At 34.1% G+C, this 11,866-nt stretch overlaps 2 protein-coding genes across 5 annotated transcripts; both read left to right on the top strand.

Annotated features, from left to right (window-relative positions):
- Positions 1–1,909: 1,909 nt before the first annotated feature.
- LOC127125626 (uncharacterized) lies at positions 1,910–3,597 on the top strand. Of its 4 annotated transcripts, none has more exons than XR_007804771.1 (4): positions 1,910–2,273; positions 2,487–2,672; positions 2,855–2,962; positions 3,110–3,597. XR_007804771.1 is itself a non-coding variant. In XM_051054407.1 (3 exons), the coding sequence occupies exons 1-3, from the start codon at positions 2,205–2,207 to the stop codon at positions 3,263–3,265; spliced, it is 333 nt and encodes a 110-aa protein (XP_050910364.1). In that variant the 5' UTR covers positions 1,910–2,204; the 3' UTR covers positions 3,266–3,597. The 4 variants fall into 4 exon arrangements, 1 of the variants encoding a protein (XP_050910364.1); XR_007804769.1 differs by having other exon boundaries at positions 2,855–3,060; positions 3,150–3,597; XR_007804770.1 differs by lacking the exon at positions 2,487–2,672 and having other exon boundaries at positions 2,855–3,060; positions 3,150–3,597.
- A 3,199-nt stretch (positions 3,598–6,796) lies between these two features.
- Positions 6,797–9,463, top strand: LOC127125625 (beta-fructofuranosidase, insoluble isoenzyme 1). Its single transcript, XM_051054406.1, has 7 exons — positions 6,797–6,986; positions 7,137–7,145; positions 7,232–8,091; positions 8,264–8,422; positions 8,525–8,763; positions 8,849–8,939; positions 9,124–9,463. Exons 1-7 carry the CDS (start codon positions 6,809–6,811, stop codon positions 9,301–9,303), a joined length of 1,716 nt encoding a protein of 571 aa, XP_050910363.1. The 5' UTR covers positions 6,797–6,808; the 3' UTR covers positions 9,304–9,463.
- Positions 9,464–11,866: the final 2,403 nt, after the last annotated feature.

Below are 11,866 nucleotides of genomic sequence, written 5' to 3'. Positions count from 1 at the left end.
AAAAGATACCCCTAATGGGCAAGTGAAGTAGACATGCGACATCATCTAAAGTAATGCTCATTTCACCAAACGGCATGTGAAATGAAGATGTCTCTAGATGTCATCTTTCCACAAATGCAGAGACAAGATTTGTGTCTATCTTGTTCAGACTGGTTCTCTGCAGTGAAGCTAAACCGGATCTAGATACCCAACTCTCCATCTGTGGTGGAAGAGCCAATGGAACCCTAGAAGTCAACTTCAGTCCATGTCCGACAACCTTCAACTCTTTCTTTGGACCTCTTTCCTAAAAACAATTAAAAGACATATTAGAAAACAAATTATAAAATATTCAACTATTATTCATTTTCAAATATAGTCCGTTTACTTACCTCACCGAACCATATATGTCGAGCAACATGATGCTCGTACTTCACCAAAAGAGACGTATCGTACGGCCCTCCTGGATATCCAGTCGGCTCAGCTGCAGCTGTAGATGAAGATGCACCCCGGTCTAACGTGCGGACTAGAATCCGGCCATCTGCACCTCGTCTTTGAACCACTGCAAAAACAATGTTTAAAATAATAATTAAAATTAAAAAAAAAAAAAATACGTACCGGAACACTTCAAAGAAGAGTTCCGGTTAGTAAAAACACAAAAAGCCTTCCGGAACACTTTCTTAAAGAGTTCCGGTATACATCATCCAAACCGGAAGTCTTTAAGAAAGACTTCCGGTATACAACAATACAAACCGGAAGACTTACTAAAAGACTTCCGGTTCAGTGCCCCTTAAAGACAACAAACCGGAACTCTTTAGAGAAGTGTTCCGGTATACAATTAATGAACCGGAAGACTTACTCTGAGTGTTCCGGTTTACAATGCAAAAAAGCCAAATATTTGTCTTCTTCGGAAGTCTTCAACGAAAATGGTAAAAAAAAATTGAAATGGAAAATATACCCTATTTATATGAGGATATTTTGGTCAAAAAAATTTAAATGTAGGGGTGTGGGTACAATTGTAGGGGTACAGGGTAAAAGTTTCCACTGAGAGTGTAAATAGAAAAACTAATGGGCCCAAGGTCAAGCTCAGCTCAAACATGAAACACATGAAGGAAGGAGTCTGAGGAAAATTTTACCTTATACCCCTACATTTATTCTTATACCCCTACATTTTATAAAAAAATACCAATTTTATCCTTATATATTTTTAAATAATTTATTATTTTATTATTTAATATATTTTTTAAATTTTATTTTAGCTACCGGAAGACTTTGTAAAAAAAATTTGATAGTCATTTTTCACGTATTTTTTAAACTTTTTTTTATGTACCGGAAGACTTTACAAAAGAGTTCCGGTACACAAAAATTGACTACCGGAACTCTTTTACAAAGTCTTCCGGTATACAAAAAAAAAGTCAAAAAATATTTGAAAAATGAATACCGGAACTCTTTTGCAAAGTCTTCCGGTTCACAAAAATTGACTACCGGAACTCTTTTGTAAAGTCTTCCGGTACACAAAAAATTGATAAAAAAATATTTGAAAATGACTATCGGAACTCTTTTGTAAAGTCTTCCGGTACATAAAATTTGACTACCGAAACTCTTTTGCAAAGTCTTCCGGTACACAAAATAAATGTTAAAAAAATATTTGAGAAATGACTACCGGAACTCTTTTGCAAAGTCTTCTGGTACACAAAAATTGACTACCGGAACTCTTTTGCAAAGTGTTCCGGTACATAAAAAAATATTAAAAAAACACTTGAAAAATGACTACCGGAACTCTTTTGCAAAGTCTTCCGGTACACAAAAATAAAAATTTAAAAATATTTAAAAAATAAAATAATAAATTAATTAAAAATATATAAGAATAAAATTGGTATTTTTTATAAAATGTAGGGGTGGAAGGATAAATGTAGGGTATAAGGTAAAACTGTCGAGTCTGAGACACGTGCTCTGAACTTTGCCTCCCATGTTCAAAAATTCAACCAAAGTTAAAATGAACTGTTCCGGCTCTGCTGTGCCAGAGCTCATCGTCGACTGCGGAAAAACGCATATTCATAAACCAGATACACCCAACTAACTGTCTTGCTCTACTGAACCTAAATCCAAAAACGTAATCTCCTAATTCCCAAACACAAGGCCGAATTGAAGACTAAACGGAAAGACCCTAGCTAGCGAAATCGAGCGTGAAGCTTTACCTTGTGGTAACTTCGTTTGACAAAACGGGCATGCTTGAAATGTTGCTACATCAGAGTATATGCTCGGAGCATAAACGGAAGGCAACAAAGGTGTTTCAGGTAAGTTCTTTTTTACTTCTCTTAGTGTACTTTTCTTTTCTTCTTTCTCGGTTCCTGAGAGCAAGTTTTAGTGAGTGTTGAGAGATTTGAGAGAGGTTTCAAGTGATTGAGAGACTTAAGGTTTTAAGGGTAACAGTGGATAGCTCTATTTAGGGTTTTTGATATGATATTGCTTTCCTTCCTTTCTTGCTCTAACTGTGTTTGTTTTTATAGTGGAAGGTTTTTTAGGGTATTGATTGCACCAGTTCAATAAGAGCAGGGGAGGTAGTAGACTTGGTGGCTGCAGAGAAATGCTTGTCCAAATGTGTGTCTTTGGTTCTGAAAAGTCTCTACACCATGTACCTTTGGTGTATTCTTTTTGCTTGTTTTGGACTGATGTGTTTTTTACCACAGTAAAAGGTGAATGAGTGAAATTTTGTGTATTTTTGCATTGTTGTTATGAGATGTTATGTTTGAATCAGGTGTTGCTCATTGTTGGACTTGTTTTCATTGCCTTGCCTTGCTTGTACATTGCCTTGATGCTGTTGTTGTTTGGTGTTGAATGTGTAGATAATTGGACTGTTGGATGATGATATTTGCAGGTTTATGGTGATTGCTGCAGGTTGGTGTGTGAAGCATGTTATAGGTTTAGACTGATGGTTGAGTATGATATTGATGATGAATTGTTGCAGCTTTGGAAAGGATTTAAGGTGAGTTTGTTGACTGCCGCAAGTTGAGTTTTGCTTGTTGAATTGAGGTGCAAGGTTGCAGTTGTTGTGGTGATGAACTGCTGCAAGCATTGATGCAGGTTGGAATTGTTTTGCTATTGTTGAGTAGCTGTTATTACCTTGCTGCAGATTTTGGTGAACTGTTGTTACATTGTGAGGATATTTGCAGGATTGATGTTGCTTGATGTGTTTGCTGCATACTTTGGATGTTGCTCCGATTGCTTGAAGCTTGCTGCAGGTTGGAAATTGTCATGTTTGAATGAGATGTTGCTACTTGTATGCTAATGTGATGAGTTGCATTGCATGTTGTCTCATTGCTGTCATGGCCTGCTATGGTTTATGCTTGTGATGTGCTCTAAAAAATGGCATGGAACATGGAAACAAATGGAGCATTGATATGGTTTGTATTGATGAGGTAACAAGTGGAGCATGGATGACATAAGATCAATGGTGGGCTGCAATGAGAACTCTTCCCTTTTGTTTAAGATTTGTAATCAAACATTATAATGCTATGTATTAGTGAATGTAACATGTGAATGTTCATAAAATGGTTATAGCTTATGATGGAAGATGCTTATGTAACCAATGTCAAATTTGCAATCAAACACCTTTATTAATTCAAAATGCATTTCTTATGGATTACTATTAGGGAATGTTTGGATAAAGGTTGAAATTTATGGAAATTAGGGTTTTTAGAAGGATGTGTTGGCTTTGGTCAAAGTTGAATAAAAAGTCAATTATTGACCACAGTCAACCTTTGACCAAAGTTGTGATCTTTTTGTATTTTCTTGTAAGAATGATGTAATTATGAATGGAATGAAGTTAAATGAATGCAAATGAAACAATAAACTAAATGAAATCATGATATGAACCAAAGCATTATGAATGGGCCAATGAAATGCATCACAAACCATGGATCAAGAGCAAGCTTGCATAGACCAAAATCACATAAATCAAGTAATGAAGCATAATTAGATGATTGATGGAAAATGCAAGATGAAATGACCAAATTCAATCATCAAGTCAAAGCATGGAAAGGTATGGGCACAACTAGGTCCTGGTGTACAAGCAACAAACAATAAGCAATCCCCAAGGCAAAACCTCTTAAGCTAGGGTTTCAAGCCTCAAACAAAGATCATGTGAACCACCAATGACGAGCACCCATAACTAGAGTTTCTTGGGTCAAAAGGGTCAATCATGAACCAAGGCCAGACAAACTAGGCCTTCAGTGTGCATGAGGTATCATGATGCAAATCCATAAGGTTAAAGTATACCCAAGGTTGGGGATTAAGGTTTATTTCAAGGCCAAGGTCAAAGCAGAAAGTAAAAAGTCAAATGATGACTTGGACAAGTCACAGAGGATCAAGGAATTAGGGACATGGCCCATGGATGGCCAGATGAACAATCAATGCTTCCAATCAAGATCCACCATCCAATTAGGATTTAGGGGTGAATGGGATGACTTGTGCAATCTTACAAGATCAATGAGTTCTTGAATCTTGAGATATAGGGTTTAAGGAAGATTAGACACATCCTAGCATGATCAAGAAAAACCTAGTGATCCTTAAATATGAACACCATGCCTTGAGTCTGTGTAGCATGCCTTCTTGTTATGAATGCAAATGCAAATGAGGTGATGGGGTGATGAATATAGACATATGCATTAAGGCCATAAAAGTTTCATAAAAGGTAGGGTAAATTTGGGGTATGACAGGTATTGGCCGAGAAGAGAGACATAGATCTGTAGATAGACTAGGTTGCATATAGGAAAGGCATTGCAATTTATGTCTTGATTTTAAACATGTACAATTATTTCTTAGCAGTGTGTTCAAATAAATTCTCACAACATTAGAAAAGAGGAACATAACATCCTCACAACATTAGAATAGAATAACACATCTAAATATATACATATGTAGATAAAACAATGTTAAAAAAGATCACATCAACATTTAGAATTATGAAACAAAGGATATTAATGACTACTTAGTTCAAATTATATGAAATCCGCATTCAGACACGAATATGATAGAGATCAAAATAACATGTTAATGCAATTGAAATGAGGCATTTGGTTGAACACAGGAAGTTAATGCTTGAAATTCAAGGATTCATGCTTGGCACAAATTTATCGGAAGAACTCTCACAAACAATGATGTTTAGGAAAAGTCATACTATTGGTTGATTGATGGTATCTGTCAGAATAGTTAGAACATTCTTCAATGCTACAACTTCAGAGGTGTGCTGACCAAGTTTGAAATAATGATGTATGTAAATAAGAGATGAATAAGAGTCAACTACTACCTCATTTTGGTTGATGTAGTCTTCAATCCTTTTGATGACTTCTTTATCATCAATAATTTTGACAATCGAATATTGCTTGTAGAAGGGTTAGTATTTCACATGAAAGACAAACTTTTTTTTCAAAAGTTTGTGAAGGTGTGTAGGTAAGATCAATGGGTGATCCACACCAGCCTAAGGGAGAATAACACAATTATGCATATAGATCAAGTCCAAAACATTATAAATTAGTGGAGGATGCAATTTAAAAAATACACTTTTACTTACTTCTTTCATGACCTTTCTCAACTTTGGAGTGGTCAATCCCAAAAGTGGAACACATTCTTTGTCTCAAAAGATGAAGAAGAAAAATACAAGTGTTGTGCTCAAACTCAATCTCAATCTCAATTTTTATTCTACATAAAAGTAAGATTCAAAAAGTTTATAGGAAGTAAATAATATAAAGAGAGGTGCAGAAGTAACTTGAAATCTCACTAAGTAATAGGTAAAACATCCTTTCCACCACAACTACACTAAAATTCCATTCTAGGATTCTTGTTAGAACGGTTGCAAGTTGGACAACATTCATAGTTCCAGCCAAACTTAGTTGGTTTGTAACTTTTTGTCATCCCAAATTTGGTGTAATAGGAGTCCTGCATCGATATATTCAAAATACATGATAAAATCAGTATAATTATTTGTAAAATAAACAGTATCCCTAGAATATAATTGAATTCCAAAATTTTCCAATCAAACACTGTACCTTTTGCATTCCAATAAATTCAGCTATATACTTGAATGCACTCATATCTGTAACATCCCTCTCATAATCAGACTTCTGTGATTGATATGTATGGGATAGAGGTTGAATAGAAGAATGAGAGCTATTAATACATACCTTGTCTGAGCAGTAGTGTTGTTGAATAGGAAGCTGCAAAGAATGAACAAAGAAATAAAGTGAGACAAACATGAAATCAAAAAGAAAATTTGAATCATTTTAGAAAGGAAATAATGGATTTCATTCAAAACCTATTGACAGAATGCAAGAGAAATAAGGTTGTAGAGAAATTTGAAGTGAGAGAAGTCAAACTTGAATCATTGTGTTTTGCACAAACACTTGCATGGAAACAAACCTAAATCCATATTCTTAGAAACATCCAATAAAAAAAGAGAAATTTTTTAATTTATTTTAAATTTAATTTTTTTAAAAATTAGATTCATGGATGGTTGTGATTATGAAGGAGAGAAAAAATATTATTTTTTATTTTTTAATTAATTAAAAAGTTGTGATTGATTGTTTCTAAAAATATGTGTTATGTTTGTCTCTATCTAAGAATTTTTATGATTAAAGTGATGCATTTAGTCTTTGTAATTTAAGAATAGGTATATATAGTTGTTACTTATATAAATAAGTACATCCTATTTTTTATCCATCATAACCGTAACTTCCTCCCTTCCATTATTTTCACATCTCTTTCTCTACATATATATTAACTTCTAGTTTCATGTTTGATTTCATATTTGGTTATTCTTGCTTTGATTTTCCTAATGGTTCTCTCAAAGGTTATCACCCTCTTTGTAGCAGTTTTTTGCTTGCTGCTAATAAACAATGGCGTTGAAGCATTTCATAATGTATATCCCCATCTTCAATCTGTTTCAACTCTTTCTGTGAGTGAAACACATAGAACTGGTTACCATTTTCAACCTCCTAGAAACTGGATCAACGGTTCGTAGCATTTTGATTTCATTTTTGTGTCTGATTCTTAATTATGTTTTGATATATATATATATATATATTGATACTAACTTTTTTTTCTTCTACTGATTCTTTCATGGTGTCTATAATTGGTGTAATGAACACATCTCTCACATGCAGATCCAAATGGTGAGTAAAACATTCATTTCAACATTTTTTTACCTCATTTTTCAATAATCCTTCCTATACTAATGAATGAATTATGTACAATGTAGGACCTATGTACTACAATGGATACTATCACTTGTTCTACCAATACAATCCTAATGGATCTGTGTGGGGAAACATTGTATGGGCACATTCAGTATCAAAGGATCTTATAAACTGGAAAGCACTTGAACATGCTATTTATCCATCCAAACCTTTCGATAAATATGGATGTTGGTCTGGATCAGCCACTATACTTCCGGATAAAGGACCCGTGATCCAATACACCGGAATCATCGATGAAAACAACACCCAAGTCCAATGTTACGCTGTACCCGAAGATATAAATGACCCGTTTCTTACAAAATGGGTTAAACCCGATGAAAATAACCCGTTTGTGATCGCTGATTTAGACGTGAACGGTAGCGCATTTCGTGATCCAACAACTGCATGGAAGGGTAAAGACGACACTTGGAGGATATTGGTTGGTAGTAGAAGTAAAGATAAAGGGATGGCTTATTTGTACAGGAGTAAGGATTTTATGAAATGGACTCGGGCCAAAAAACCGATCCATTCGGCTAATACGGGTATGTGGGAATGTCCGGATTTTTATCCGGTTTTATTGAAAGGTAAAAACGGGTTGGATACATCAATTGAAGGTAGTCATGTAACACATGTCTTAAAAAATAGTCTTGATATGACTAGATTTGAGTACTATACATTAGGCACATATGATGCTGTAAAAGAGAAGTATGTTCCAAGAAAATCTTCAGTGGATAGTTGGGCTGGACTTAGATATGATTATGGAAATTTCTATGCTTCAAAGTCATTTTTTGATCCAAGTAAAAATCGAAGGGTCCTTTGGGGTTGGGCTAATGAGTCTGATACCAAAGAAGATGATGTTAAAAAGGGATGGGCTGGAATTCAGGTAATTTTTATTCAGTAAAGCACAAACATCTACACTGACATACCGATAACAATTCTATAAAATAAATAAATTAAACCTAATCATAAATATTGACACAAATATCTTTTATTAGAGGTGTCGGTGTTATATATATATAAATGTATTTTATGAATGAACATGTCAAAATTTTCAGGCAATACCAAGAACTGTGTGGCTTGATTCTAGTGAAAGACAATTATTAACATGGCCTGTTATAGAATTAGATACACTTAGAGACAAAAAGGTTTCTATGAACAATCAAAAACTTGAAAAGGGAAATCATGTTGAAGTAACCGGAATAACTGCCGCTCAGGTGAGTCAAACTTAACAAATAAAATCTTGTAGACATAATGGTCCATAGACTTGAGATCAGTCATAACCTAATATGTATTATTATATTATATATGTTTTACAGGCAGATGTAGAGGTTACTTTCACATTTTCAAACTTGGATAAAGCTGAGGCTTATGATCCAAGTTGGGTAAATGCACAAGATCTTTGTTCTAAAAAGGGTTCAAAAGTTGAAGGTGGACTTGGGCCTTTTGGTCTTTTGACTTTGGCTTCACAAAATTTAGAAGAATTTACTCCTGTGTTTTTTAGAGTCTTCAAAGCTTCAAAGAAACATGTAGTTCTCTTATGCTCTGATGCATCCAGGTATGCGTAATTTAAATTATAATTAAAATCTTATTTTTTATTTTTTTATCAAATATTCTATTTCATTATTTTCATTTTTGAACAGCTCTTCTTTAAAGAGTGACATTTACAAACCATCATTTGCTGGATTCGTAGATGTGGATTTAGCCTCTAAGAAACTTTCTCTTAGGAGTTTGGTACGTGAAAAATATTATATACACAATACTTTTATTTATTTTTGTGAACATTTAAATGTTTTTGTCTGTTATTGAATCTTGATCGGTAGCTTATACTAATTTAATTCGATTAACACATATCAGTTGAACTATATTTACTAATACTTATTATGATTAATGTTTGTTGATTTTTTAACTCTTATAGATTGATCATTCAGTAGTGGAAACTTTTGGAGAAGGAGGGAAAACAAACATTTTGTCTAGGGTTTATCCTGTGCTAGCAGTGACTAATCAAGCTCATTTGTTTGTTTTTAACAATGGTACTGAACCGATTCATGTGGAGACGCTTAATGCATGGAATATGAAGAATGCTGATATACAATAAAATAGATAGAAATAAGCATTTGGTTCTAAGCAGAGGCAAGAAGATCCTTAAAGGCAAGAAGATCCTTAAAGGCAAGAAGATCCTTAAAGGCAAGAAGATCCTTAAAGGCAAGAAGATCCTTAGCACAGGATCTTAAATCTAAAATATCACAATTTTATTAAAAAATTAATATATACTAGCTAAAAATATGTGGATCTGCACAATTCATTTGTTTGTAATATCAAACTTCATCGATATATTCATTTGGTATATAATAATCAACTTAGATTAAGCTATTAAGTTCTTGTATGAGTTAATGTCAAATTATACTCTATCAATAGCATTTCAACTATTAGATGGACATATAAAAATAGCGTAGTTTACTAATCAAACAACGATACATATACTTTGACATAAACTAAAGTTCAATAAATAGACCTTGTTACACAAAATAATAATACATGCAACGTAAGGTTTATGTCATTGTTGTTGAGAAGATATTACAACAAAAATAAAATCTCTAAACATGTTATGATAAATGTCAAAGTCAACATTATTGATTAAAACATTATTATTGTAATAATGTCAACATCAGAACAAACTGATAAGTTAGATAATGTTGTAAATTATAACAATTAATTGAAATAAAACAATTAACATAGGAAAAGAAATTGCACAAATAAGTGACACATCAATGTACCAAATTTTTTAAAGGAGAACAAGTAGAGCAATTTTTTATTTGAAAGTTATTTTTTTGAAAAAACTAAATCTGCTTTCAACACAATTTTCCATGGGCTAAATGTTGAAAAAATAATTTTCATATTTACAAATAAAATGTTTATGTATAAAGATACTAAGCATGTATCGATATGATATGATTCTTCCTTTGACGGGATACTCTCCTTTTTGAAATTTGAACGCAAGGTCAAACTAGTCGAAGACTACCCTATCTCTGATTAAAATTGAGGGTTTTATGTATAGAAAGAAACTCTTACTCTAAGACTCAAAGGAGTTGACTAGGGATTATCTTTCTTATATCTTCGGTGTTTAGGGGTTTGAAACAATGTCTTACATCATCAGCAAGGTTTTATTCAAAAGCATACAGATAGCAATCATGCGTATTTTATTTCATCATTCTCTTTTGATTTTACTTAAGAAAAAATATGATACTGATAAATAAAATATGAGTGAACACGAATGGATTTAATCAAAATATGCACGTTTATTTCATTATTAATATCATCTGAAAACCAGACAAGTTTTACAAATGAACAACAATTAACAAACAAGAAAAGATTACAAAAGGGACATGATTGAACAATAGGGTATTGCTGACGTGACTAGTCTTTATATTTATCCTGTAGATGCACCTTCCTTCAGAGGCATAAGATTGTTCAGTATGTCCAGACCATTTGGTGTAAACGTGATAACCTTTTAGTCAATCAGATTTTGGACTTTATGCTTCAAGGTTCTGCAGTCCTCAACTATATTCCTGAGTGCCCCTGAGTGAAACTCAAATTCAGCATTCGCGTCATAACCAGAAGGAAGAGGTATTGGAGGAGGTCCTTCCCTGAATTGAACCAACGAGCAGTTGAGCAACTGAGGGAGTAGTTGGCAGTAGAGAATAGGAATAAGATCAATCTTTCTTTCCGGTTTCCTTTGTTTCTATTATCTCTTCCCACAGTTTCTACTGGTCTGAACATGTAATTGCTTTTGGGAAGCTTGAGCCGGTGGAGGCTGCTGATACTGAGGTTGGTATGGCGGTTGCTGATATTGGGCAACGGTGATGTACGGATAAGGGTAGTATGGCACAGAAGCCATATGAGCTTGAATTTGAGGTTGGACACTTGCTATCACAACACTTTCCTCTCATTACTTCTTCTTAACAAAATCCTAAGATTTCTTGACCATTGATTGATTATCAATGCCAGCAATCTTCCCCGTTTTCAGTCCATTCTTAATTCGTTCTCCAATGGTTACTATATCTGCAAAGTTGGATGATGAACTGTCGACCATATTCTCATAGTACATACCTTGAAGAGTGCTCGTGAATATATCAACCAATTCAGGGTTTGTCATCGTAAGTCTAACTCGGGAAGCCATTTCACACCACCTGGTGGAAGCCATATTCAGATTATACTTGATGCGTTCCAAGCTCATGTACCAATCCAAGGATACCCCGGGCAGGCTGTCCTGGAAGCAATGGATAAGAAGCCCATCATTGTCAATGTAGGATGCCATCTTCCTACAATACATAATAATATGGCTTCTGGGATAACTTAAACCCTTGTACTTCGGCAACTCCGACACTTTGAACTTTTGGGGAAGAACCACATTATGAACCAAGCATAAATCATTAACATACATGTCTAAAGAGGAGAAACTCTCAATGGATCTTATCCTTTCATCTAATAACCGATAGTCTGCCCGTCTGTTCTGATCTGTACGAAAAGAAATCTGATTGGCAGGCTGAAGATTAGTTTGATGATTAGGGATTTGAACACCCTGAGAAGTTTCCTGAGTAAGAACTTGAGGAGAAGAAAAATGGGGACACATCATTCCTGGATTAACTATCTAACCAACA

The sequence above is a fragment of the Lathyrus oleraceus genome, chromosome 3 (genome assembly GCF_024323335.1).
Source record: "Lathyrus oleraceus cultivar Zhongwan6 chromosome 3, CAAS_Psat_ZW6_1.0, whole genome shotgun sequence".
NCBI classification, from domain to species: Eukaryota; Viridiplantae; Streptophyta; class Magnoliopsida; order Fabales; family Fabaceae; genus Lathyrus; species Lathyrus oleraceus.
The sequence above is the reverse complement of the archived record's forward strand: the minus strand, read 5'-3'. Positions and strand labels throughout refer to the sequence as shown.

Coding starts and splice junctions, on each gene's coding strand:
- LOC127125626 (XM_051054407.1), top strand. CDS start 2,205: ATGCTTGAAATGTTGCTACATCAGAGTATATGCTCGGAGCATAAACGG. Junction 2,274..2,854: donor AGGCAACAAAGGTGTTTCAG/GTAAGTTCTTTT, acceptor TGATATTTGCAG/GTTTATGGTGATTGCTGCAG. Junction 2,963..3,109: donor AGCTTTGGAAAGGATTTAAG/GTGAGTTTGTTG, acceptor ACCTTGCTGCAG/ATTTTGGTGAACTGTTGTTA.
- LOC127125625 (XM_051054406.1), top strand. CDS start 6,809: ATGGTTCTCTCAAAGGTTATCACCCTCTTTGTAGCAGTTTTTTGCTTG. Junction 8,092..8,263: donor AGGGATGGGCTGGAATTCAG/GTAATTTTTATT, acceptor CAAAATTTTCAG/GCAATACCAAGAACTGTGTG. Junction 8,764..8,848: donor TTATGCTCTGATGCATCCAG/GTATGCGTAATT, acceptor ATTTTTGAACAG/CTCTTCTTTAAAGAGTGACA.